We start from the raw sequence: 24,773 nt of genomic DNA, 5'->3' as shown, positions 1-24,773 counted from the left end.
TTTCCAGAGCTCCATGAAACTAAAATAAAAAAAAAACAGGAAATTACTTATTATATTCTAGCAAAAGTACTTAGAATTGATAGATGAAAGTATAAACTATATTATTAGTAACTTTGGTGAACTTAGGAAAGTTTTTTCCTGTCAAGTTATAAAGGAGAATATATCATTTGTGGAGATGAGCACTTCAAAGACTTTACATTCTGACATGGCTTTAAAGAGAGAAATACAGCTTGTGACATCTGCTTTTCAATAACTCTCACTAAAGATGGATGATTGTAAAGATAATTTACAAAACCTTAAGGCAAATTGTCAGAAAAAAATAGATTCTCTCAAGGAACGTATACAGCATCAATCCAAAATAACAAACATAGAAGCATCCCTGAATGATATTGATGGAAGACTGAAGGAAGAAGAAATCCAGAAAGATTTCCTCATCAAACAAGACACTTGGCTTCTCAAAAAGTGGATGACCTGGAAAACAGGGAGAGAAGGCCAAATATAAGGATTTTTGGCATCCCTGAGAGAGCTGAAGGAGAAGATAAAATTTATTTCCTGAACATCTGTATTCCAGGGATTTTAGACTTAAAGGAGGATCTGTCCTTTGGTATGGAAAGGGCTCATAGAGCTTTAGGAAAGCCAGTGTCATCCTCCTCTACTCCTCCCAGATAACAGTCATAAAATTTCTATCTTATTTGGACAAAGAACTAGTCCTAAAATCTGCCTGGAGAAAATGTCCATTAAAATATAATCAAAACCCAATTAGGTTCAACAATGACTATTCTACTAGAGTTTTGGAACAGCGGAAAAAAGATTGGCCATTAATAAAACTGTTAAAGCAGAATAGCATTAAAACTCAGTTTGACTTTCCTGCCAGAATAAAAATTCTATATCAGAACAAAATGAGATTGTTCAATGCCTTAGAGTAAGCCACTGCCTTTATTAAAAAATAACATTATTTCCTTATCTGAGGATATGGAATGGGCATCTACATCATTGAAGAGAGTTATTGATAAATCTTCTTGGACTGATGTTAAAAAGAAAAAAAAAAAAAAACTGAGTCAAATAATTGCTGTTCCAACTAAATCTCTCAAAGCATCTACTACAACTTGAATTTAATTTGTTTTATAGTTGCTAAATTTTCAAATAGGGTATGTCATGATAGTATTTTTTTTCTTTTCTTTCTTTTTTCTATTTTTTTTCATTTCTATACCTTTTATTGTTCATATACAAATCAAATACATTTTTTATTCTTTTTACTATATTAGTATAATACTGGTTTGGGTTGCCACAGTGGTACAACGGTTAGCGTTGTTGCCTCACAGCAAAAGGTTCTCCAGTTCGATCCTCGGGTGGGGTGCCTTCTGCACGGAGTCTGCATGTCCTCCCTGTGGTCACGTGGATTTCCTCCGGGTGCTCTGGTTTCCTCCCACAACATAAAGACTTGCTGTAGGTGGATTGGACATTCTAAAGTGGCCCTAGGCATGAGTGTGTCCATGTGTGTGCCTTCTGTGGAAGGTTGGGCGCCAGGCTGGCAACTCGACACCATAAAACTCCACTGCCAATCATGAGCGAACAGGTGATCCGCTGCGACGACCCCTAACTGGGAAAAGCCAAAAGAAGAAGTATAATGTTACTGGTTTATTTGAGTAATATATTTAAACAGTAATATGTTTCAGTGCTTCTGACCTTGAGAGGACATGCTTTATTTCAGATAATATATAGTCTTTTGCTATGCTAAATGTCTTTTTGAGTTGTTACACAGATATAGTCATTGCTCAGATTAATTCATCAAAATTGTTTTGGCTACATTAGATAATAGGGCATATCTATGATTTAGTATTTATTAACTAGTTTCTTTATTACTTATAATTTCTGCTTGATTTAGAAATTAAATATTGGTACCTGTGTGAATTAGAAGCTGTTTGCCGGCTTTTGACATAAATCAGGTCTCTCTGGCATTTAAATGCTTGTATGTTTTATGAAGCAAGGTTTCTAAATGGTTACTGTGTTTCCTGTAGAGTTTAATATTATAGTACTGTTTGTCTCTCATTTGCAATGGCCTTGTTCTATTTAATTTGAATTTGGCAGAGACACTATGTTTCCTGCATTTTTAGAAATATGTATCTCTCATATATATACATAGCAGCAGTGGTTTATTGTTAGATGTCCGTAGCTGTGTGAGTGTCTCTAAGATACAGATCATTTGTGCTTGGCCTACCTGGCACGTGCTTGTTACAGAAAATGACTTTATGATTAAAATAAAGAGTGATGACATGAATTTTATGGACTGTTCTGCTCAATAAATTGGATGCTTCAGCTGGGCTGTGAAAGTCTTTATGCAATGGGAGAGGTGTCTCTTTAGAATTCTTTTAAAAAAGAATGTGATGGGATGATTTGATTTGCCGGTTATATAGAGTTTAGTTATGGGAGAGGATGTATGACACTATTTTTTTATGTGTGCTGTGTGGCTTATGAATTCCGGAGGTGGGTTCTTGTGTATTGGATGTTAATTTACTAATTGGAAGTATCTGAGAGTCAAACCTTACTTTTGTTATTATAAATAAGCAGACTTTATGATACAGTTAGAGTGGGGTCAGGAGACTGTACTGTGTAGCGTGCTGAACGGGAAAATGTCAGTTTGCAGTTTAAGAAGTGAAGCTTTATACTTAACATGTGACATTATACATTATCTGCAAGCAGATCAGATTACATTAATCTAATGTGCACATGCATGTCTAATTGTAGATGTCAAGACTCTGATTGGTTAATATAGCATAGCAGACATCTCTCATATGAATTATGAGCTACACTGTTTGCAATCATATATACTGTTCCTTTTTATAATAGTGACTATATTTTGTGATCAAATATATACAGAAATGTTATTTTTCTAGCAAACAGTTAATTATAGCCACTATTTCTAGTGAATATACTAGATTTTTATAAATAGATCTTTATGAATAATTTCCCTTTGCAGTTACCAAGTGTTTAGTATAGGCTTATATATTTCTAGGAAATGCTTATGGCTAATGGCAATAACTGTAAGGACATTCGAATACTATATTAAATCCTGGACAATATATGTGTGAATAATTTGGATTGAACTATATTTATAATGCATTAATATGATGAAATTCATATTGTACCTTAGATATTATTTTATGTTTCAGATGTCATGTTCTCAGTTATTATAAAGTCATGTTCTTTAGAATATTAGCTCTTTGTGAAACTCTAGCAACATATACATTATACTGAACTCAGTACTAATAGATGAGATCGATTTACTCAGATTGTTAATAAAGCTGATGTTTCATTAAACTATTAAGCACTAAACTAAGATTATATATATTCTAATATGTCTCTTGTTTCCTTAGTGATTAATTATTGTAGAAATGTTAATGTTTTAATTATAGTGTATGTAACTATTATTTCTAAAACCTAAGTGGAATCAATATCTGATTAGTTGTTTATCGCTACTATATTTTTCTTAATTTATAATATATTCCCCATTTTTACTTTGTTTTCATGGGCTCGAACTAAAAAAGGTTGATGGTTGGGATAGGCAGTGTAGCAGATTTAGTTTTGTTTGCTAGACTAGGAATGCATTTCATTACATGTATAGGGTGTATTAAAGTTTATATAAGAATTAAATATGCTAATTTTTATTTAACTGTTTTTCTAGTTTTGAAATGCCTGATATAATAATTTTACTTTTATCTTTCATGGGAAAAGTTATTTGTATTGAGATAAATAGAAATATAACAATTGAGATTCTGTTGTCTATTCAGGAAGAATATTATGTATACAGGATTCTAATAATATAAGTACCTTTATTATTTGTTATCTTGAAAGAATTCTGATATGGATTTAACTTTGATATCCTTCAATACTAATGGCTTAAACAACCCATATAAGAGAACTAACCTACTAAGGTATCTTAAGCTAAACAAGGGTCACATAGTTTTTCTCCAAGAGACCCATTTTAAAATAAATGACAATTGTGTGTGACCCTAAGGAATACACATTACTAGCTCAATCTTCTTATATAAACAAGACCAGAGGAGTAACAATTCTATTGAAAAAGACTTTTTAAATCCCCAAGTTATTTACAAACATGTAGATAATGATGGGCTCACGGCATTAGTTATACTTAAGTTTAACAATAGAATTTGGACCCTGGTTAATTTATACTGGTTCCCGGGTATGGGTTTTGGACTACTTAAGAAACACTTCTTTATTGCAACTACTTCTAAAGGTAATATTTTTCTAGGAGGTGAATTCAATTGTATCACATATACTACAGAAACTACCCATAGGAAAGCTCCTAAGCTATTCTCTTCAGCCAAACAGTTAAAACAATGGACAGAAATGTTTAAACTAAAAGACACCTTTAATGCTTTGGGACCAAATTCTTTACTCTTTTCTCATCAAGACTATAGACATGGTACCCAAACTAGAATAGATAAAATTTATATCTCACAAGATCTTTATTCTAAAATTTTGAATTTTTCAATACAACCTTATCTCTTTTCTGATGATAACTCCCTTTTATTAACAATTCACTTGGAATTCAAGCAATTAGTTATTACTTCAAGGATTCCTTCATATATCACAAAAATTAAATACATTAAATCCTGGATAACTTCTGAACTCCAGCCCTTCTTAGAGATTAATTACAAACTTGAAGCAAATGCAATTATGGTTTGGGATTCTCTTAAGGCCTATCTATATGGTAAAACCATTAGCTGGTACAAAAATAAAATTAAAGAATGAGACTCAGAGTTACAGCAACTCCAGAATCAAATATTATCTATTAAATCTAATAAGAACTTAATTGCTACAGATAATAATAAGAAAATAGATGAAGCAAATAAGAAATACAATGAAATATTATTGCATAAAACTAATTTAGCTATGGAAAGACTGAAATTAATTTCTTATGCTACCTCTCCTAAGCATCTTCATAACCTATCTATGAAAGCTAAGATGCAATCAAAAATTAATAATATTGATAGTATCTTTCATGAAGGAGAAAAGAAAAGTCCCGGACATAGGTAACATTCTGGAGGCTTTTAATTATCATTATGCAGAACATCATAAAGATAAAACAAGTACAAATGAATCTATGAAATTAGAGAGTATAGTTCCCAACATAAGAAAAATTCCTGAGGAACTTAAGCTAGATTTACAAAAAAACTTATATCTCAGAAGGAAATTATAGACAGGATTTAAGGAAGTAAGTCTAATAAAGCACCTGGAATAGATGGCTTAATTATTGAAATTTATAGATTGTTCCCTTCTTCTATAATCTCTCCTACATAAAACCTTTCTTGAAGTTCAAACATTAGCAAAAATTCCTCCTTCTTGGAGATTTTCTCCAATTTCCCCTATATTAAAAGAGACTAAAGACCCTTATCATTGTAACTCATATAGACCAATTTATTTGTTGAATAATGATTATAAACTATTTATGTCAATTATGGTCAACAGATTGAAAAAACCCATATCTAAAATAATAAATGAAGACCAAACTGATTTCATACATAACAGGCATACACAGGATGATATTAAAAGAGTATTAACACTAATTGATTATCTCAATAGAGAAAACCATGAAGCATTGATAATAGGGCTAGCTATCCAAAAGGCCTTTGCCTCCTTAAATTGGGATTATTTAATTAAAGTTCTACAGTTATTTGATTTTCACCCCTATTTTGTAACATTGTGGTCCTTTATTCAAGCATCCCGCATCAAAGGGGTTTACTTATGATGGGAGATTACCTTGCCAAGCACACATACCCTCCTCATAGAGTCCCAGTTCTGTTAGCTCTTTTGAAATTAGTGCTGGAAAACAATTTATTTTCTTTCAATGGTACCATCTACCAGCAAGTACAGGGAGTAGCTATGGGGCAAAGATGGCCCCGGCCTATGCCAACCTAGCTTTGAGTTCCTGCGAAGCAATTGTGCTTACCAAACTAGATGGTTTTGAATATGTCTCTCTATATAAACATAATCTAGATGACATCTTTTTCCTTTGGACAGGTCCCCCAGGTGAGCTTGATGTGTTCTTAGACAAAGTTAACAGCAGTATTGATTTTTTAGATTTTATCCTTTCAGGTAAGGGAGAAACTGTCCATTTCTTAGATGTGACCCTCTCCATTGACCCCCACACTAACAAGTTTTCTTCGACCATCCACAGAAAAAGTACCTTCCACAATAACTATTTGGATTTTGGAAGCCAGCACCCCTTTTTTATGAAAAATAACATAGTCAAGGGGCAATTTGTATGCCTTAGCCACATTGTTAGTGAAGATGAAAGTTTCACAAAATAAAGCCTCTTTCTTAAATAGTTAATCACAAACAAGCACTACCCAGCACACTTAGTAGTAGCCATCCTGTTGGAGGAAGTTGCAGTGAAGAGACACAACAAATACCCCCTTATTTTGCCAAAAGGCTTTTGCCCAAACCCAGTTCCATCTTCCAGTGACAGCCTGTGTTTTCCACTTCCAATTTCAGTTGATGCAGAATCTATTCGGGACATAGTTTCTAGGAACTGGGATATTATTTCTAGTTGCCAAGAGATAGGCGAGGCACTAGGTCCTGCTCCATCCTTCAGTTACAAGAGATCCCAGTCTCTCAAATCAGTATTTGATCTAGCTGGTCAGAGAACTTTAACCACACCTCCCTCTTCAGTTGGTATGTTTTGTTCTGGGAAATGTGTTTGCTGCCAGTACATTGCAAGTGGAGACTGTTTCACCTTACACACTCCTCGACAATTAATTAATTTTTATGGTTTATTATATATTGAGATATTTATATATATTATTAAAATTTGTTTTACATACATACTGGGATATTTATATACATGTATGTATAGATTTACTTATATATATATATATATATATATATATATATATATATACACATACATACATACATATATGTTCACTTTATAATCCCAAAATCCTGAAATACCGAATTTCAGAATCTTGAGATCATAAAGCTGAAACCTTAAAATCCCGAAGCCCTAGAAGCTCGAATTTCCAAATCACGAATCCTGCAATAACCATATACCACACACATGCACACACCTTCCCTCCAGACACAAACACATAAACCTACATTGCATACAAGCAGTGGAGCAAGCCACCCTGCACCCCCCTACTTATATATACTAACTCCAAGGTCACACTACACAGACAATCACATGAAAACACCACCATACAAGCTACATTCCCCTTGCACACACATCACAGTAACAAAACACACTGACACACACTAAAATCCCTAACCAAAATCCTTACACATAAATACTTACCTGAACTTCCAGCTATCCATTCACAAACCGCAACACCAGAAGTACTATTTCAACATCTCCAGACTTCGGGATTTTGAAATTCATGCTTCTGGGATTTCGAAATTTTGAGCTTTCAGCTTTATAATCTTGGGATTCTGAAATTTGATATTTCAGAATTTTGGGATTATAAATTGTTCCTATATATATCCGTGCATATTTTATATGTATATCCCTACATATATTATGTATCAACAATGTTCTATACATATATATATATATATATATATATATATATATATATATATGTGTGTCTGTGTGTGTGTGTGTATGTATGTATGTATGTATATGTATGTATGCATGCATCTCCATACACATATACATTTATATCTATGTACAACACATAACTAATGATACCAAACCTTTTCCCTAATGTTGAATGACTCTGATGCATGATATGTTTGAAAAAACATCAGACATATCTACAGCTCGGATGGTTTAGTGGTAAATTGCTGTGGCTATTGTGTGTAGAGTCCTAGGTTCAAGACTTGCAAGGGCTGATTATTTTGCTGCTCAGCAGAACAAGGGCTGTTGGATACTGAGGGATTAAGGCACTTTTAAGCAGTTGTAAGTGGGTTTGCATGGCAGTAAGCAATGCCAACTTCTGGTTAACTATGCTGACAGATGGTTGGCCTTAAAAGTGCTTAATCCATGTAGGCACCACTTAGCACCATGCAAATAGGCTTATTCCTGCTTATTACTGCTTACTCCCGCTTACCCCATGATATTTTTTTTTAAAAAATAAGAAAAAAAGGGTTGATAGGAAAATGGTGAAAAAGGGGGCATGAGGAGGGAAAAACAATATGAAAGATACCTAGGGATGTGCAAGATGGGTGTAGAGAAGGGCCATAGCTGTCCATTTCTTCTACAGCAACAGCTGTGTATATATACTGAATTTGGAGGTACATTTGGACACTCAAACCCCTGAGAGAAGGATGAGGACAACAATAATGTGTTGTGAAGCCAGTTAGACCAGATTACATGTGTCCAGTGGATCTGTGTGCAAAATGGACATCTATGTATGGGGTGAATTTTTTTTTTTTGGGAGCAGTTTACCCTTTTTTTTTAAGGTGAGAGTGGGATGTTAGGGAAGGATAATAGGCATATTTGGGGAGGTAGGCTGAGTAGAAGGACAGACAAGGCAGCATACAGGAGTGGTATATGACACATGTGAGGAATAAACACTTTGGACGGGGAGGGGTATTTTGTAATCAGAAGTCCATGAGCCCCCAACTGGATACAGTGGGACTGAGGTCCCTACCCATGGGCAGTCACCACTGCACCTTTACGGCCCCAAAGGTGGCTGTGCTGGGGACTGAGCAGGAGGGACAGGCTAACACTCTAAATGCACCACACGGCCCTCAAGATGGCATAGCAATTCTCCAAATTCTTTGTGGATCTCACTATCCACCAGACCCCAGACTTGGCTTCAGGTGACAGGATCCTGTCTGCGCTCAGAGGAGGGAATGAGCCCTATTCCCCTGAGGTGGTTCCACCCAAAGGGTGAGGAGGCCCCGGGTGGGTCCCAGAAGTTCTGGGGCTTGGTGCCATGGCCAGATGGGGCAGGAGAAGCAGATCCACTGGGATCGACCTTTTGACATGCAATGGTGTTGCAGTTTTAGAACATATGTTGGTTAGTAATGGTAAACACATTCAAGGATTAGTTATAACAGCATGCATGAGTATTCCTATTAACCCAAAACAACAGATGTGGAACATTTGTATAGCAAACAGAACAAATGCATATAAGGGACCATAGTGGGCATTGCACTGGCATGCAGGTTACATTGATAGCAAGCAGGCCACCAATTATAGTATTTGAACAGGGAACATTAATTGGAATACATTTCAACATTTGTAGGACAATAGGACACATGTCCCAACAGTAGGTTCGGTGGAAAACATACCCATTCATTTATGTGTTTAGATTATCGGTGAAGATTAGGTGGAGGAGAGAGAGAGATGTCAGTTAACAAATGTAGATTCTTGCAGTGGTCACAGCTTTGATGATCATTGCTCTAATCATTACTCTACAGGTATTATTACAACAACCTATGGCCTTAGGTTAGGGAGTGGTATGTTTGTACACAGTATATAATTACAGCCTTCTTATAGCTTTTTTATACCCTCTCTTACCTAGAAGATCTGTGGAGGGAGTGTTTAACACTACCTGACTGTTTCTACCCATATTCAGATAGTCAGGCATACATACATGCACTCATAGTGTGTGTGTGTGTGTGTGTGTGTGTGTGTGTGTGTGTATGCTACTGCTATACTCTGCCTTGATTTCTATCGGTCACCCTGGTTGTTGGTAACTAGGACTGGTAAATGTGACAGCATGACAATTTTGAACATTTCTTGGGGGAGACCACTTGGTGTATGTACTTATTTTGCTGTCATTTGCAGCCTTGGGTTAGGCTGTGGGTGTTGGACACAGTATAATGACAGCCTTTTTATAGCTATTTTATACCTTCTCTTATCTGGAAGACCTGTGGTGGGAATTTATGTTGACACTACCTGACTGTTTCTACACATATTCACAAAATCCTAGTTGAAATTATGCATACAGCTTACTACCACTCCCGGGATTCAAACTGTGGCCTTTTCTGCTAAAAATACATTTGTGTTTCATCAGAACAAGATATTGAGAAACTGTTGACTTTACTTACCTTTTGACATAGCACAGTGTGGAAAACAGTGATTAACACAGCATTACTATATTGATATCAGATCTTGATGCATGAAACATTTCAAGTCATACAATACCAGAATAAACACAACCAGTCTGGGGTTTTCACTTTTATTGACAAGTACTTACACTTTTATTGAAATATAACCTGTATGTCATTATTACCCTCCTATTGTCTTCTTCAGTCATTAAAAGCCATACCCATTTTTAAATACTGCAAGGTGACATTTTACTACTTTTTATTTATTTGCCGTACATAATACCAGCTAGATTGTTACTCACCAGCCTCGCAAGGCAGCCTTAGCAGCCTGCTAGCGTGGGCTTCCAAATTCACAGCCCTCTCATCTGCAGCTGTACAGGAGATAAGAAAAAAACATTTATGCATACCTATCCATCACATGCACAGGCTGGACTTTGGAGAACACTTATTTTGACTAATACACATGGCTGGAGCATTCCCCACCTGGGCATCTTGGACCCACTAGTCCAAAAGGTCTCTCTTCCTCTGGTTCATATAGGCAAAGTGGTGCCAGCCCTGCTCACCAGTCTGATGGATGCTAGTGGCAGTGGTGAAATCTCGGGGACGATGGTCCCAGGCCTCCTTTTTGTATTGGGTGCCCTGGTACTGGTCCTGCAGCAGTCACCTTTCATGGTCTTTAATGAGGAGTCTGATCATGACCCTGGACTCCTAAATGCCCCAGTGCTGTGCCTGAAACTGCACACCTTCACCTACACCAGCCATAGTGCCTACAGTGGGGAGCTACAACTGGTTATGAGCTGCATTCCCACCTGCGAGGTTTAAATAGGGCTAATTTCCCACCCTTTACTGTGATTGGACAGTTGGGAAACTGCTGAGCTGAGCTAAGCACTGGGCAAACCTGCTTAGCTAAGACAACTATTGCTTACAGGGGTAGATGCTTAGGCCTGCTTACCAGTGCACAAATCCACTTAGCTACGCTAATTCTTGCTTAAACTTTAAATTTCGCTGACACCTCACATTTGGAACTGCTACACTACCCTGGTTGACATATGCATAATATTCACTACCTATTTATAAAAAAAAATACATTTTAGTTGTGTTTTACTTAGGAAAATGCATGGGATGCTGTGAGGCATGAACCATGACTAAGTGCATATTAGCCAAATGCTTTAACCACTATACTACTCCACTTTCACTATTTTGACAATTTCTATTTAACTTCTTTTGATATTTGAACTTTGCTATGCATTGCTGCACGATGGGCACACACGCTCAGCTATGGTTAAACTTTATTGGTTTAATAAAAAAAAATTTTGAGGATTTAAATGAAATTTAACATTTTCTTACTTTAGGAGTATGCTTGCTGTAATGGGGAACAAGGGCACAACACTAGGGACAATTTTAGCACTTTAAAAGTGCATGGGATAACGGGTTTTGTGTTAGCATGTATTTTGTGAGGTATATGGGAACTCAGGCATGTCAGCGTTGTGTTTCTACTGTTATTTTATTTCTTCATTTAGCATTTGTTGACCGGGTAAGTCCGACTAAGATGGGAAGCCTATTTTCAGTAGAGACCTGGGGTGATATGCTCCAGATGCATGTCTTTGGCATGCATCATCTACAGACAACTGTGTTTTTGCCTTTAAAAGTGCCATAATGGCACTTTCTGAGTGAAGGGGGCATGTTACATGTGTGGGCACTGCTGTAACATGCCCCCTGTGCTTGTTCACGGATCATGTCCATGTAGTTGTTGCAGCAGAGCACCTTCATGAATTTGCAAGGCGCACTGCTGTGCTGCATGGACACGATCCATTCTGTGCAAGAATAGTTTATTCTTGCATGGAACTTTACTGAATCCCGGGGAAGTATACTTTTACAGGCTACCCAGGAATTCTGCTTTCCTGACAACTGTACTCCTGTAGGAAGCAATGAGATATGTAAAAAAAAAAAAAAAAAAAACTTTGCTTGGGAAATGAGGCAAGGACAGAATCTCCAACATATTAAGTTTAATTTGTTTAGGCTAGAAAGAAAATGAGATATGTAGTGCAAGACACATAGAGAACAAAATTAGCAAAAAAAAAAGAACAGTATACATACTTGGATGAGGAAAAGTAGGGTAAATGTATGACATGCCAAATATTAGTTCATTAGGAAGATAGTATAATGAGACATATAATCTGAAATTTGGATGAGGTATTCAGATAATAGTTTATTGCACAACACAGGAATAACTCATCATTCCTGCACAACTTTTATTTAGGGTAGTTTCATCTATACTTTATCAACATTCTTAGTTCTTCAGCGAACACTTTGTGTGCAGTGGTGTACATTGGAAGCATGGTTAGAGCTTGCACCCAAAGGAACAGATAAAAATACTTTATTGGCATCTGTGGGATATGAAGTCCCATTAGGGTCAATTAGATTTGCCTTTTCTCCATTTTAGCCACACTCCAGCCTGTCTGTCACACCCACAACTTCATTACCTCTTCTTATAACACTACTGCAGGCAGCCTCCCCTCTTACATGGGAGTCACCAGCTCCCACTGGACCAGAGCTGTATATTAAAATTTGACTGACTTTGCAGGAAGTTCTCGTAAAAAGTGTTTTAACATTTTATTATATTTAGTCATTTGGTTAAGACAACTTTAGGGCGATATTATTTATGCTGTTTCTCAACTGCATATGTCAGATAGCTCTGAACTGCATCATAAGTGGGTGATAGGATAGACAAAGTATCTGCAGTCCTTTTCAAGCAGACAAACTTATAATTCAAAGATAGAAAAGGATTTGCATGAAAGAGTGTAAAGATTATCCATTTTGACCTAATTAACATCATCAATTCCAGCACATTTTCGAAATAAATATTTTTTAAAACAATTGTGTAATCAGTCTCTGAAAATATGTTGCTAAACAATCCACTCAAGCTTTAAATTTCTATGTACACTACGACCACATTCTGCAATGTCATTTGCATAGCTAATTGCTTTTTTCAAATGGACTGTAGTTAAATGTCTGTAATATACCTGTTTAGCAAGGCAACACCAACATGGCATTCCAGTGAACAGGATGCAGCTATTCAAACTGTGCAGTATGGGTACTCGTGTGCAAATGTCTGAACAATTATTATTTTTTGTTATTATTTTAACAGACACTGACAGTGAAGATGAAGATCCTGATAACAGGTAAGTAGTTTAGTTGTTTTGTCTAAAGGAAGTTAACTCAATTTTATGCATTATAATTAAACTGTGTGTTTATTGTAAGTATTTTCTAATTTGAATTAAGTGCAATATAGTAAAACAAATCTTTTACCTGCAAGTATAGCACAGCATTAATTCAGGACCCTCTTATATTCTGGCAATGGGGCTATGCAGATGGGTGCTCTGTGAAAATAACAATTTGTAGTAAAGGATGTTAAATCATGAGCTGCTGAGTGGTCTGCGCAAACCAGTGGGTAGGAAAAATGCTTAATTATCTTACACAAATGACAACACATATCAAAGAGTAGGCATAGACCTGGTAGTCAGATTAACACAAGGAACAGAATTCAGAACCACAAAAGGCAAAGGATAGAAGGGTTGGGGAAATCTTTGAGCTGCTGTAAAAAGCCAGACTAATCAAACACTACAGCTGATAGTCCACAGTATTACATGTTTGCATGTGTGCTAAAATGGCTAGGAAAATGTTTTGGCCCAGTATTGTATAGTATAGGAGTCAGTTTTCAAGCTTTTTCCTGTGCTATAAATCAAATTAATATGCAAGGCTCTGTGCTCACTTTCAAACAGCTCAGCAATGCTTTTAATGCAGTTTTGCTAATCTCTGTGAATACAGAAGTACTCCAGGGAGCTAAAAGTGGTGTTGTTTATTGAGTAGATGGCATAGGAGTCAGTTATCAATTGTTTTTCTCTGCTAGAAATCAGGTGGGTTTCCAATGCTCTGTGCTCACTTCCACAGAGCTTATCAATGCTTTTCAAGTGTTTTAACTGAATCCAGACCCATTTCGGGCTAAGATAAGAATATTGTCTTGATTTACTGCACTTGTTCTTGCTTTATACAGTGATTTCTACTGTTTTGAGACTTTAAAACATTTATTTAATTTTGTGACAAAACTGGAATTGTCCATGGTCATCCATCTTGTGGTAGAAGGTGTTCACCTTGTCTGCCTGAGTTAGAAAGCAATCTAGGGAGCTCAATGTATGGTCCTTTATTGGTTAGAGGGCATATGAGTAAGTTTTCAAGCTTCTTTCTCTATAAATCAGGTGAATTTGCATGGAACTAACCATAGCACAATGGCAGTTAGCAGTGCCCTGTATAGTAGCAAATACCTAAAAAGTAAAATTTCCCAATAAAGTTAGGATTATGGGTACTTACGTATTATCCAGATAGGGAAGAACCAGTGCAATTAACAGCAATAAACAATCGAAAAGCACTGTTGAGGAGTACAAAACACCGGTCAGCCCAGTAATAATCACAAGCGTTTATTGAGAATGGAAAATAAAAGTGTTAAACGCCAACTAAAATATAGCGTTTTTCGTCTGAACTTCAGACTTCCTCAGACATCAGTTATACTAATTGAACAATTAACTAAGGACTAATATATATACACAATTCCATTCAAAAGGTCCAATGAAAAACCAACAATTCATGAATAATTTATCAATGGCATATGTTATGGAGCAATATACATATAAAAAAACATGTTTTATATTTGTAATGCTTATTCCAATGTGGAATTGATGTGTGTATTATTGAATGTATCAATAAATATATTAAATTAATTGTCTTAAAACTGTTAAAACGTTAAAAAAATTAAAATAAATCTATGAATAACTATACATTTGTTTACAAATCTAATACAAAACCCCCCTCTAGTGGTCTGTGTAAGAAACACTGGAATAATGTATAACCAAATGATAGAATTGGTTTAAAAATGTGTTACAATTACAAATAAATGAATAACATGTCAATATATCTCTGAAAATATTTAATTCATTTTAAGAACAGGTGCAAGAGAGCTGCTAGATTATAAATTATGTTTCATGTACCTTTAGAGGTTGGATTATGGATTATAACATATAGGTTTTGAGGGCTATTAAATATTTTCAGAAATATATTGACACGTTATTCATTTATTTGTAATTGTAACACATTTTTAAACCAATTGTATCATTTGGTTATACATTATTCCAGTGTTTCTTACACAGACCACTAGAGGGGGGTGTTGTATTAGATTTGTAAATAAATGTATAGTTATTCATAGATTTATTTTAATTTTTTAACTTTTTAACAGTTTTAAGACAATTAATTTAATATATTTATTGATACATTCAATAATACACACATTGATTCCCCATTGGAATAAGCATTTCAAATATAAAACATGGTTTTATATGTATATTGCTCCATAACATATGCCATTGATAAATTATTCATGAATTGTTGGTTTTTCATTGGACCTTTTGAATGGAATTGTGTATATATATTAGTCATTAGTTAATTGTTCAATTAATATAACTGATGTCTGAGGAAGTCTGAAGTTCAGACGAAAAACGTTGTATTTTGGTTGGCGTTTAACGCTTTTATTTTCCATTCTCAATAAACGCTTGTGATTATTACTGGGCTGACCGGTGTTTTGTACTCCTCAACAGTGCTTTTCGATTGTTTACTTACGTATTATCACAACCACATTCTAAACGACATCTCACTTTTCCATAATTTCGCAGAATGTGCTGATGTTTACCTTATCATTTTCAGGTTGTTCTTAATAAAGTGTTTTGTTTTCTGGCAGTTGTTGAGGATTGAAACCTCAATTTTTTTGGGGGGGTTTCCCTAATAAAATATTTGGTTTTCTGGCAATCGTTGAGGATTGAAGTGCCTAAGTAATGACATACCCTTTAATGTAGACTTCCTATCATTCAAGAAAATGCATGCTAACACAAACCATGTTATTGTAGCAGCTTTCCAAGTTTGTACCAGCAATGTCTAAAAATCGGTGCCTGTTTTTTCTTTTATCGACCCTGTCCCCCACTATTATGTTTTGTGTTTGCATAGATATGTTGAACTCAGAGGTTTGGAGGTATGTGTAATCGTGTTAGGAAGATACTGTGGTTCATCAGAAACAGAAACTACTCTTGATGTAGCTCGTCAAACTTCTACCTCCTGATGGCATTACCATTCGGGGGTCTACCAGCATCTTTCTTTCTTGTTTTAACACATATTCTTTATTCTGTTATAAACAACCCTGAAGAACATGAGGAGTTACAGTGATTAAAATGTTGCTGTGATCAAACAGCTTTAATAAGAAGTGGAAGAAAAAGTTAACTGAAAGCACAGTTGAATATCAGCAGGAGTTTCTGTCAGAGAAATGCATATCATACAGTGCCACTTGCATGCAGACTACCATAACATTTTAAAACATCTTCATGCATTCAATATCCATATACTTTGTGTTTTAAACATTACATCCTAAAAAAGGTGGATGTTCCTTCCCAAAGTAAACGATAGCTTGATGGGCTGCCAAAGTACATCAGCAGCGAGCCGTTTAGAATGTGGTTGCGATAATAAGTAAGTACTGGATTATGTCTGAAAGATGTTAAACATGCTAAACACTGTGGCATTTTATGGAATTAAGCATCTGGCACTACCATATCCTAGCACTGTACAACCTCTTGCTATTAACATGAGAAACTAGTTTGTGTATAGAATACCACTGCTATAGGTAACCATTTGCAATGTTGGGACCCACTAGAATGAGTCCCAAAATATGTAGACTGAATGCCTGAAAGAACGGACTTGCAGATAATAAGTCCAAGCTGTTACTTCTTGGAATATTCCCTTTTCCCTGAGGTATGCCGATCTTGGAGTTGGTGTCTATAAGTTGGGGGAGGGCTTACCCCTCTCCTGCAAAAAGAAGTTTAAAGGAGAAGAGCAATTTTCATTCACTGCTCTCTTGTGTTTTTGGTCTTATTTTCAGCTTGCCAGCACTCAGCATTTCAAGTGCCAACATTTCAATGAGGAGCCACTGCTATATCCTAACACTATATAACATCTTACACTTAACCTCAGGAAATAGTTTGTTTATAGAACAGCATTACCATATCCTAGCACTATATAACATATTGCCCTTAATCCCAGAATTTACCCTAGGAGACTAGTGTTAAAACCCACTTCTTAATCCTAAACAGCCCACACCAATACAGAACCAGACAATATGGCTATGCAATTTCCTAATGTCTCTGTAACCACCTTGGTAGAGATGAGCATTCTAAGGCAATGTAGTAGTTGCCTCATATGCTCAGACAACCAGTTATTCATACAAAAAAAGAACCACAGTATGCAAGAGATGTAAATACACAACTTCCTCTTGCATACATACAATTAAGGTTGTCAAGAATACCCACACTACTTTCTCTCACACACACACACACACACACACACACACACACACACACACACACACACACACACACACACACAAACATTGTCTTATGTGGAGGCAATTAAAGGAAACTTTCCCAGATCTCAATTTTTATTTATTTATTTGACATTTGTTGACCGTGAATGTCTGACTGAGCTATTAGTCCTTTTTCAGAGGAGGCTTGGAGAGAAAAGCTCCACAAAAGCACACAAAAAGGTTACAGTGATAACAATAATGACAAAATTGTGGAGTAGAATGTAGTACACAAATTGGTTACAAAATATTGCAATTGATGTATATGCTCAAAAAATAAAAGATAGCATTCATTTGAGAACAATACAGAAAATATGCAGCGAAATACTCTGATTACAGAAAGTAGCATCTGATACAAAAGTACAGAGCAATTAAAAAAAAATGCAACTGTCAAAGTACATATCACTATCCTAATTACTCAAATATATATATACAATAAAATAGTGGTAAGATTTGTTAATCAAAGTCAGGGTGGTAAAAGAGTCAGTACACAAGTTAGGTGAAGAAGTTGAGGGATTAGTTAAAACAAGGTGAGTCAGAGATTGGGGAAGTGATAGGGTGCCAGTAGCAGAGTGGTTAATGGTAGACATTAGAGAGAGCAGAGAGAGAATAGGAAATCGGGGGTGTTTAGGGAGGAAACGTTTTATACTAGCTTTTTATAGTGACATGTATAGGCATTAGCAGGTATTCTTTAAGAGATTTTCTGAACTGGCATGCATGAGGTATTTTTCTGAGAGATAAGGGTAGTTTGTTCCAGGCTAGGGCAGGAGTGTAGCTATAAAGATGTTGGCCTATTGATCTTTTGGGCTTATATATTTCCAAGAATTGTTGGTCCAAGCTGCTGAGGGTTCTAGAGGGAGTATAAAGAGAGATGAGTGAGGAGATGGATGGACAGGTGGAGGGCTTTTGGAGGATAGAATGAATGAAGTTGAGAGAGTAGAAGTTGCTGGGGGAACTCTAGCTAGTTTAAAAGTTTGAGTGAGTGGCAGTGATGGGAGTTTGAGATCTGGTTAGCCACAAACCTAGATACTTTGTTGTAGGTCATTTCAGGTTTAGTTAGCAGGGAGGACTGTAAGTTAAGATATGTGAGCTGCAGAAAATCTAGGGAGAAGATTGGCATAGGTTAGAGAGAGTCTAGAGTCTTTTGTAAGGAATTTTTTATTTCTGTAAAGTAAGCCTAGTTTTCAATGTGTTTTCTTTATGCAGTGGCAGACATGCAGATCAAATGGCTCCAAGACGTTTTGTGTGAGTTTTGACATTTATGGCAGTGTTGTTAAGTGATGTGATGGAGATGGTAGGTTTAAGATGTCTGAGAGATTTTGGGAGGAATAGAAGCAGCTTTTTTTTGGGGGGGGGGATTAAGGATGAGTTGGTTATTAGACATCCAGTTTTTGATAGAGTTGAAGGAGCTTTGTGTGGGGGTGTGCAGGTTGGAGAGGGAATCAGAGGTGGAGATGATTATGGAGTCATCTGTATATTGTATGAGAGAAGAGTGAGAACACGGCATATTGAAGTGATTAGTGAAGATGTTAAACAGTAAGGGACCAATAACTTACCCTTGAAGAACTCCTATCTTGATGGAGAGAAAGGGAGAACATGACGAGAGCCATTTAACAGATTTCTGTCTGTTGGAGAGAAAACCAGGAGCTGGATGAACTGAAACGACTAAGGTCTGAGAGTCTGGAAAGGATCAAGGGGTATGAGACAGTGTCAAATGCTTTAGAGAGGTCTAGAAAGAAATAGGAGATGAGTTTGTTGCTGTTTCTTGTTAGAGAGTTAGAATGTTTAAAAGAAATAAGGGCAGTAGTACTGCTGTGATTTGGACGGAAGCCACGTTGGATGAAAGTGAGTAGGTTTTCTTGGAGCAGGTCCTGTATGAGTTGTTTATGTACACATTTTTTTAATATTTTGGAGAGGGGTGACAATATTGCTATTGGCCGGTAGTTAGATAGTTCTGTGGACTTACCTCCCTTGTGGACAGGTATTGTAAAAAAATTGTTTCCAGAGTGAGGGCACAGTGGATTTGCATATAGACCAGTTGATAAGGATGGATATGTGAACTGTTATGGAGTCAGCAGCTAGCTTAAGGAAGTGTGGAGGTAGGTTTTCTACAGATGGAGAGCATGGCTTAAGCTTGTGAAGGAGTTTTTTTATGTAGCTAGTGTGAAGTGGATTCAGAGACAAACAGTTGTTTTTGTTTGAGGGAGGTGGGGTGGGGTCAAGGAAGTTAGAGGAGTTAGAAGTCTGCATGAGATTATTGACAGAGTCAATGAAGTAGGAGTTTAGTTTGGTGCTAGTTTCTAGGGGAGTGTTATTAAGATATGGGATAGGTGTTGTGGGGTTGCCCGAGTGACGGATTTGATTGATAGTGTTCCAGAACTATTTAAGGTTACTGAGATGGGTTGTCTGGGGTTTTGAGTAGAAGTTTTTTTGTCATTGTTTACTTGTTTTGGTGAGGTTACGTAGTTCTTTATAGATCTGGTGGTGGATGGAGGATTTTGTCTTAATCCAGAGTTTCTAGACATTGTCTCTTTTGAGCACGAGAAAGCGAGTGAATTGGGATAGCTAGGGGGAGCAGAAAGATTTAACTCCAATTTTCCTAAGAGGAGAAAGAGAGTTAAGTATGTTTAGAAAAATGTTGTTGAATTTTTGAACTACATCATCTAGAGGCAGGTATGTTAGGAAGGACCACTTTATGGATGAGAGTGTGTTATTGAATATGTCAGACTGGAAGTTTGAGAGGCTATGGCGGTCTTTGAATTTGTGTGGCCTAGGATGGTGGTGAGGGGATCTTTGTATGCAGATAAAAGAGTAGTCACTAATGGAATCAGGAAGATATTTTAGGTGGTGGTATAGGTTTGGACTGGAAACTAGGTTCAAGTCAATGGTAGAACTAGTATTTGTTGATTCATGGAAGTGAGCTGATGTGGAGATAAGTTGTGAGAAACCATGTAGGTTAATGCTAGATGTGAGGGAGTTGGAGGATAGGGATAGAAAATGTATGTTGACATCTTCTGGCAGAGTGGTTTTGGTGGGTATATTATGTGTGAACCAGGAGAAAATGTATTCTAATATTGGAATGTTGTCACCAGGGGGGGCATATATATTGCAGCTGTTCTGAGTATTTTGTGATCATTTAGTTTACAGATAGCAGTTAAGAGTTCAGCAGGGTGAAACACAGAAGATGGGTTGGATGTAGGGTACAAGTTGAGGTGTTCAGAGTAAATTATGCCAACTCTCTTCCTTTCTTATTAGGACTGTCAAGGCGAAGGATGTTGTATCTGGGGGGAGAAATTCATTGTCTAAGATGTGAGGTTTGAGCCAAGTTTCAGTAAGTATTATTATGTCAGGAGAGTATTTCTCCAATCAATGCATGGAATTCACTGATTTTGTTATGAATACTGTGTATATTAAAAAAGAAAAGGTTAGATACTTAGAGGGAGAGTTTGGGTGGTAGGAGGCAGGTGGTGTGGGTTGATTATTAGATGCAGGTTTGGACAGGGGGTCAGGATTGGAGTGTAAGTCACCTGAAAGGAGTATGGTATTGTAGGCGTAGAGTAGAGTAGTGGGAGTGAATATGTGGAAGTAGCATTTTTGTTTAGTTTTTATGGGAGATGGAGGATGGAGGGAAGTTTTGATTTTGGGTAGGAGGGAGTAGGTGGTGAGAAAGTGTGAGGGAGATATGCTGAATGAGTAATGGGTTTGAAGTTCTAAGGAACTGTGAGTGGAAGTCTGGGAAAGATGTAGAGGATTAATTTGAGTATGATAAGAGGAGTGATAAGAGAAGAATAAGAGGTGTCCTCCAAAGCCACCTCACAGCAACACTGCTCTTCAGCAATCACTTAGACACACACCAAAAGCAGCACCAAAGATCTCACATAAGCCTACAACCAATGGTTCCCTCTAGTGTAAAGCCCATAGGGCAAGCGTAATACTTCTGTAACTGTAGACTCCATTGAGTGACACACAGATATCCCACTCACCAGGTTACAGAAGGAGAAGTTAATAATTAGTTGCCTATCTGGATCCAGGATCCACAATATCACACACACAATCAAGTCACTCCACCACCAGGTACCAATATCACTTTACCGTAGTTCATGTGGCTGTAAATGACCTGAGACTTATTTCATTGGACTATATGAAAAGAGTCAGACAGGTACAAGCCTTGTATTGAGCAGCATTCTACGCTCTTCAAGGAGGATGCCACAGTATGAACATAACATGATTGATTTAAAAAATTGGCTTAGTTTTTGGTGTCACTCCAAGATGATCCAATATCTGTCAGCCTGAGAGGACATAGCCAACAGACAGCATTGCTTTGCCAAGGATAGGTTGCAACTGCCCCCACCCCCGGCTTTCAGATATTGGCTAAAACTTTATCCACCCCCTTAGAGCCTTTTATTGGCAATGCCAAAAAGACTAAGGTGTTACTGTTCAATGCTGGAAGCCTAAACAAAAAACTGTACACCATTCAAGCCTTCCTCACTCTGGAGAATATGTACATTTGTGCCATGACTGAGACTTAGTTTAAAGCTGTAGAAAGTACTCCAGCAGTGCAAGGCTACAGTGCCTTCCACACATTTAGACAAACAATAGCACAGACTGGGGCCAAAGTTGGAGGTGTCTTGATCTACAAACAGCATCAAACATATCTCCAGGTTGGTTACACAAGATGATACCATGGGCCTCATCCACATGCAAGTCACCATACATAAGGCCCCTCACCATATCATGATAAGCTATGGGTCATCATCTATGACACTAGAGTCACACAATTCTTAGTTAAAGCTACTAGAGGTGCTCTCCATCAAACAAAATACCCTATTCATGGGTGACTTTACTCTTCTACAGACTAGAAAACTTACATTCTCTCGAACTCATAAGCACAATGCTTCCTGGACTTTATTAACATAACACCCTGGAACATATAGTGCATGCTTCAACCAGAAGATAAAATATACTAAATCTGTTATTCACCACATGGGAGATAGTTGCACCTCTCCCGTCCCCTTCCGTCATGTCCTCAGTTGTGAGGTCAGATTACAAAACTGTGTCCTGTGAAGTAAAAATCAACCTGGAAAACCTAGCTAAATAAGTGAGATAGGGACTACTTCAAGGAAAACTACTTACTATTAAATGATAGTTTATCAAAATTCAAGGCTTTCCCATTCCTAGACCACAGATACCTATGCAGAATTATTCACAGAGTCCCTATACAAAACTTGTAAATGACTGCATAGAGGCTGCTGTACCTACCACAACTAAACCCAAAACAAACACTAACAACAAATGCCACTGATAGAATCTCCACTTAAAGAGACTATATAACAAAATAAAAAAACTCATGGCCAAAATCAGGAAGAGAAACTCCCTTAAAGCCAGGTGCTCTCGTATACAACTAAACAAGAAACTAAGAGGTCTAATTAAGTCCAACAAGGCCAACTATGTGGTCAGGATAGTCCTGCATGCTAAGAACAATCACAAAACCTTGTTCAGGTATGTCCTGCGTCTTAAAGGTAACAACACAGCAGTGTGCTGAACTGGTGTTGAATGGTACCACCTTCACTGATCAAGGTGACATAGCTAATCTACTGGCTGACAAATTCAGTTTAAACTTCACCCCTCACCCCCCAGCTCCTCCAGATGAAATCTCCTACAGCTTACTTCCCCCAGTGATTATCAGAGAATAGGTGCTGGCAGCACTGGCTAAAGTCAAGAACATCATCTCTGTAGGCCCTGATAATATCCCCAGTTGCCTCCTGAACAATCTAAAATAAAACCGGACAACTTGAAGCACTTTTCAACTACAACCTCAAAGCAGGCTATGTTCCAAGTGAATGGAGGACCACAAGAGTCATTCTCCACCCCAAGGATAGACTATTATCTGCCCCAGGGAACTATAGACCTATCAGTCTAACAAGCCTAACTTGCAAAGCCAAAGAATAATTTATCATGGAAATGATAAACAAGGATATTGGCAATATACAGACACTGTACCCATCCCAATTTGGCTTTGTTAAGGGAAGATCATGACTATTTAAACTGGTAGGCTTATTTGAGAAGGTCACTAAGGCAATGTATGAGGGTAAAATAGTGCATATTGTGTATTTTGACCTGACCAAGGCATTCAATATAATACCCACTCAGGCATTGTTGACAAGCTCTCTGAGCTAGGCATAAACTCCTACATAACTCACTAGATTCCCAGCTGGCTCACAGACCAGATCCAAGAAGTCAAGATCAGTGAGACCACCTCCACCAAGACAATGGTCAACAGGGAGTACCAAAGGGCTATGTGCTAGGCCCGGTACTGTTTGGCATCTACTTCCCAGAAATCAAGGGTAAAGTTCAAGGCCTCTGGCTCACCAAGTTCACAGATGAGTGTAAATTTGGACTATTATAGATTCTTCCCAAGATGTCAACATATTGCAAGAGGGTTTAATACAGATAAATGACTGGTGCCAAAGCCATGGCCTAAAAGTTAGTGCCAAAAATGCATTATAATGCCCTTTGGGAAACTGTCAACCCACGTTAATTACTCCATGGATAAAACATCCCTAAGAGTAGATCCACTACTAAGAAATCTTGGAACATATGATACTGCAATCTGGCCTTTGACTAACTTGTAGCTAAGAAAGTAAGAAAATCCCTGTGGTAGTCTGAAAATGGGATCAGTACTCTATGCCAGTTAGCAAATTCAAAATAAAAATAAAATTAAACAAATCGTTCTATGTCATCCAAATTTATGTAAGCATATGACATCAAGGTCCAAGGAAGTGATAGTCCTACTCCACTCATCTCTTATCAGACCTGTCATTGAGAACAATGCCCCATTTGGCATGTACCTAACCAGCTACTTGTAACAGTTGGAACTCCCCCAAAAGTTTGCATCAGGAAAATTTAGGGTATGAATACCCTGACCTGTACTGATTACCTAAGGACTCTGCCTCTGTATTCAGTCTCCTATAGTCTGTTGAGAGGGGTTCTTGGCTTGGTTTGCAGGGCTTCCTCAGATCCAGACCTGGTGGATTTGTTGCACATGTGCAAAACAAATACCACCAGAATCACTAGATGCAAGGATTTGAACTTTGTTTTGAGATAAACAGAACACGCGGGAGACACAGATAGGTGTGTCCCAAAGGATCCCTGGATTATGGCACAGTTCTCCCCATCCAGGTAAAACAGAGTTCATCTTTGAAAAAACTTGACAACTGGATGGGAATTCCTAAATTTACCTCCAGTCAGGCTCTATACCCTTTATGCAGAGGCCATCAATAAGAAAAGTATTATCCTAACCCCA

The 24,773-nt window shown here is 37.2% G+C and overlaps 1 protein-coding gene across 2 annotated transcripts in view; it reads left to right on the top strand.

Annotated features, from left to right (window-relative positions):
• The window catches only part of LOC122809170, a 726,709-nt gene that overhangs the window by 628,813 nt on the left and 73,123 nt on the right, over positions 1–24,773 (top strand). For both annotated transcript variants that reach the window (XM_044080459.1, XM_044080458.1), the window contains exon 4: positions 13,172–13,205. In XM_044080459.1, the coding sequence (XP_043936394.1) occupies positions 13,172–13,205 (34 nt within the window). The remainder of the gene's footprint in view (positions 1–13,171; positions 13,206–24,773) is intronic.

Source organism: Protopterus annectens, chromosome 8.part0, assembly GCF_019279795.1.
Source record: "Protopterus annectens isolate FY-2018-M chromosome 8.part0, PAN1.0, whole genome shotgun sequence".
NCBI lineage: Eukaryota > Metazoa > Chordata > Ceratodontiformes > Protopteridae > Protopterus > Protopterus annectens.
Note: the sequence above shows the minus strand (reverse complement) of the source record. Positions and strands in the feature narration are given on the sequence as shown.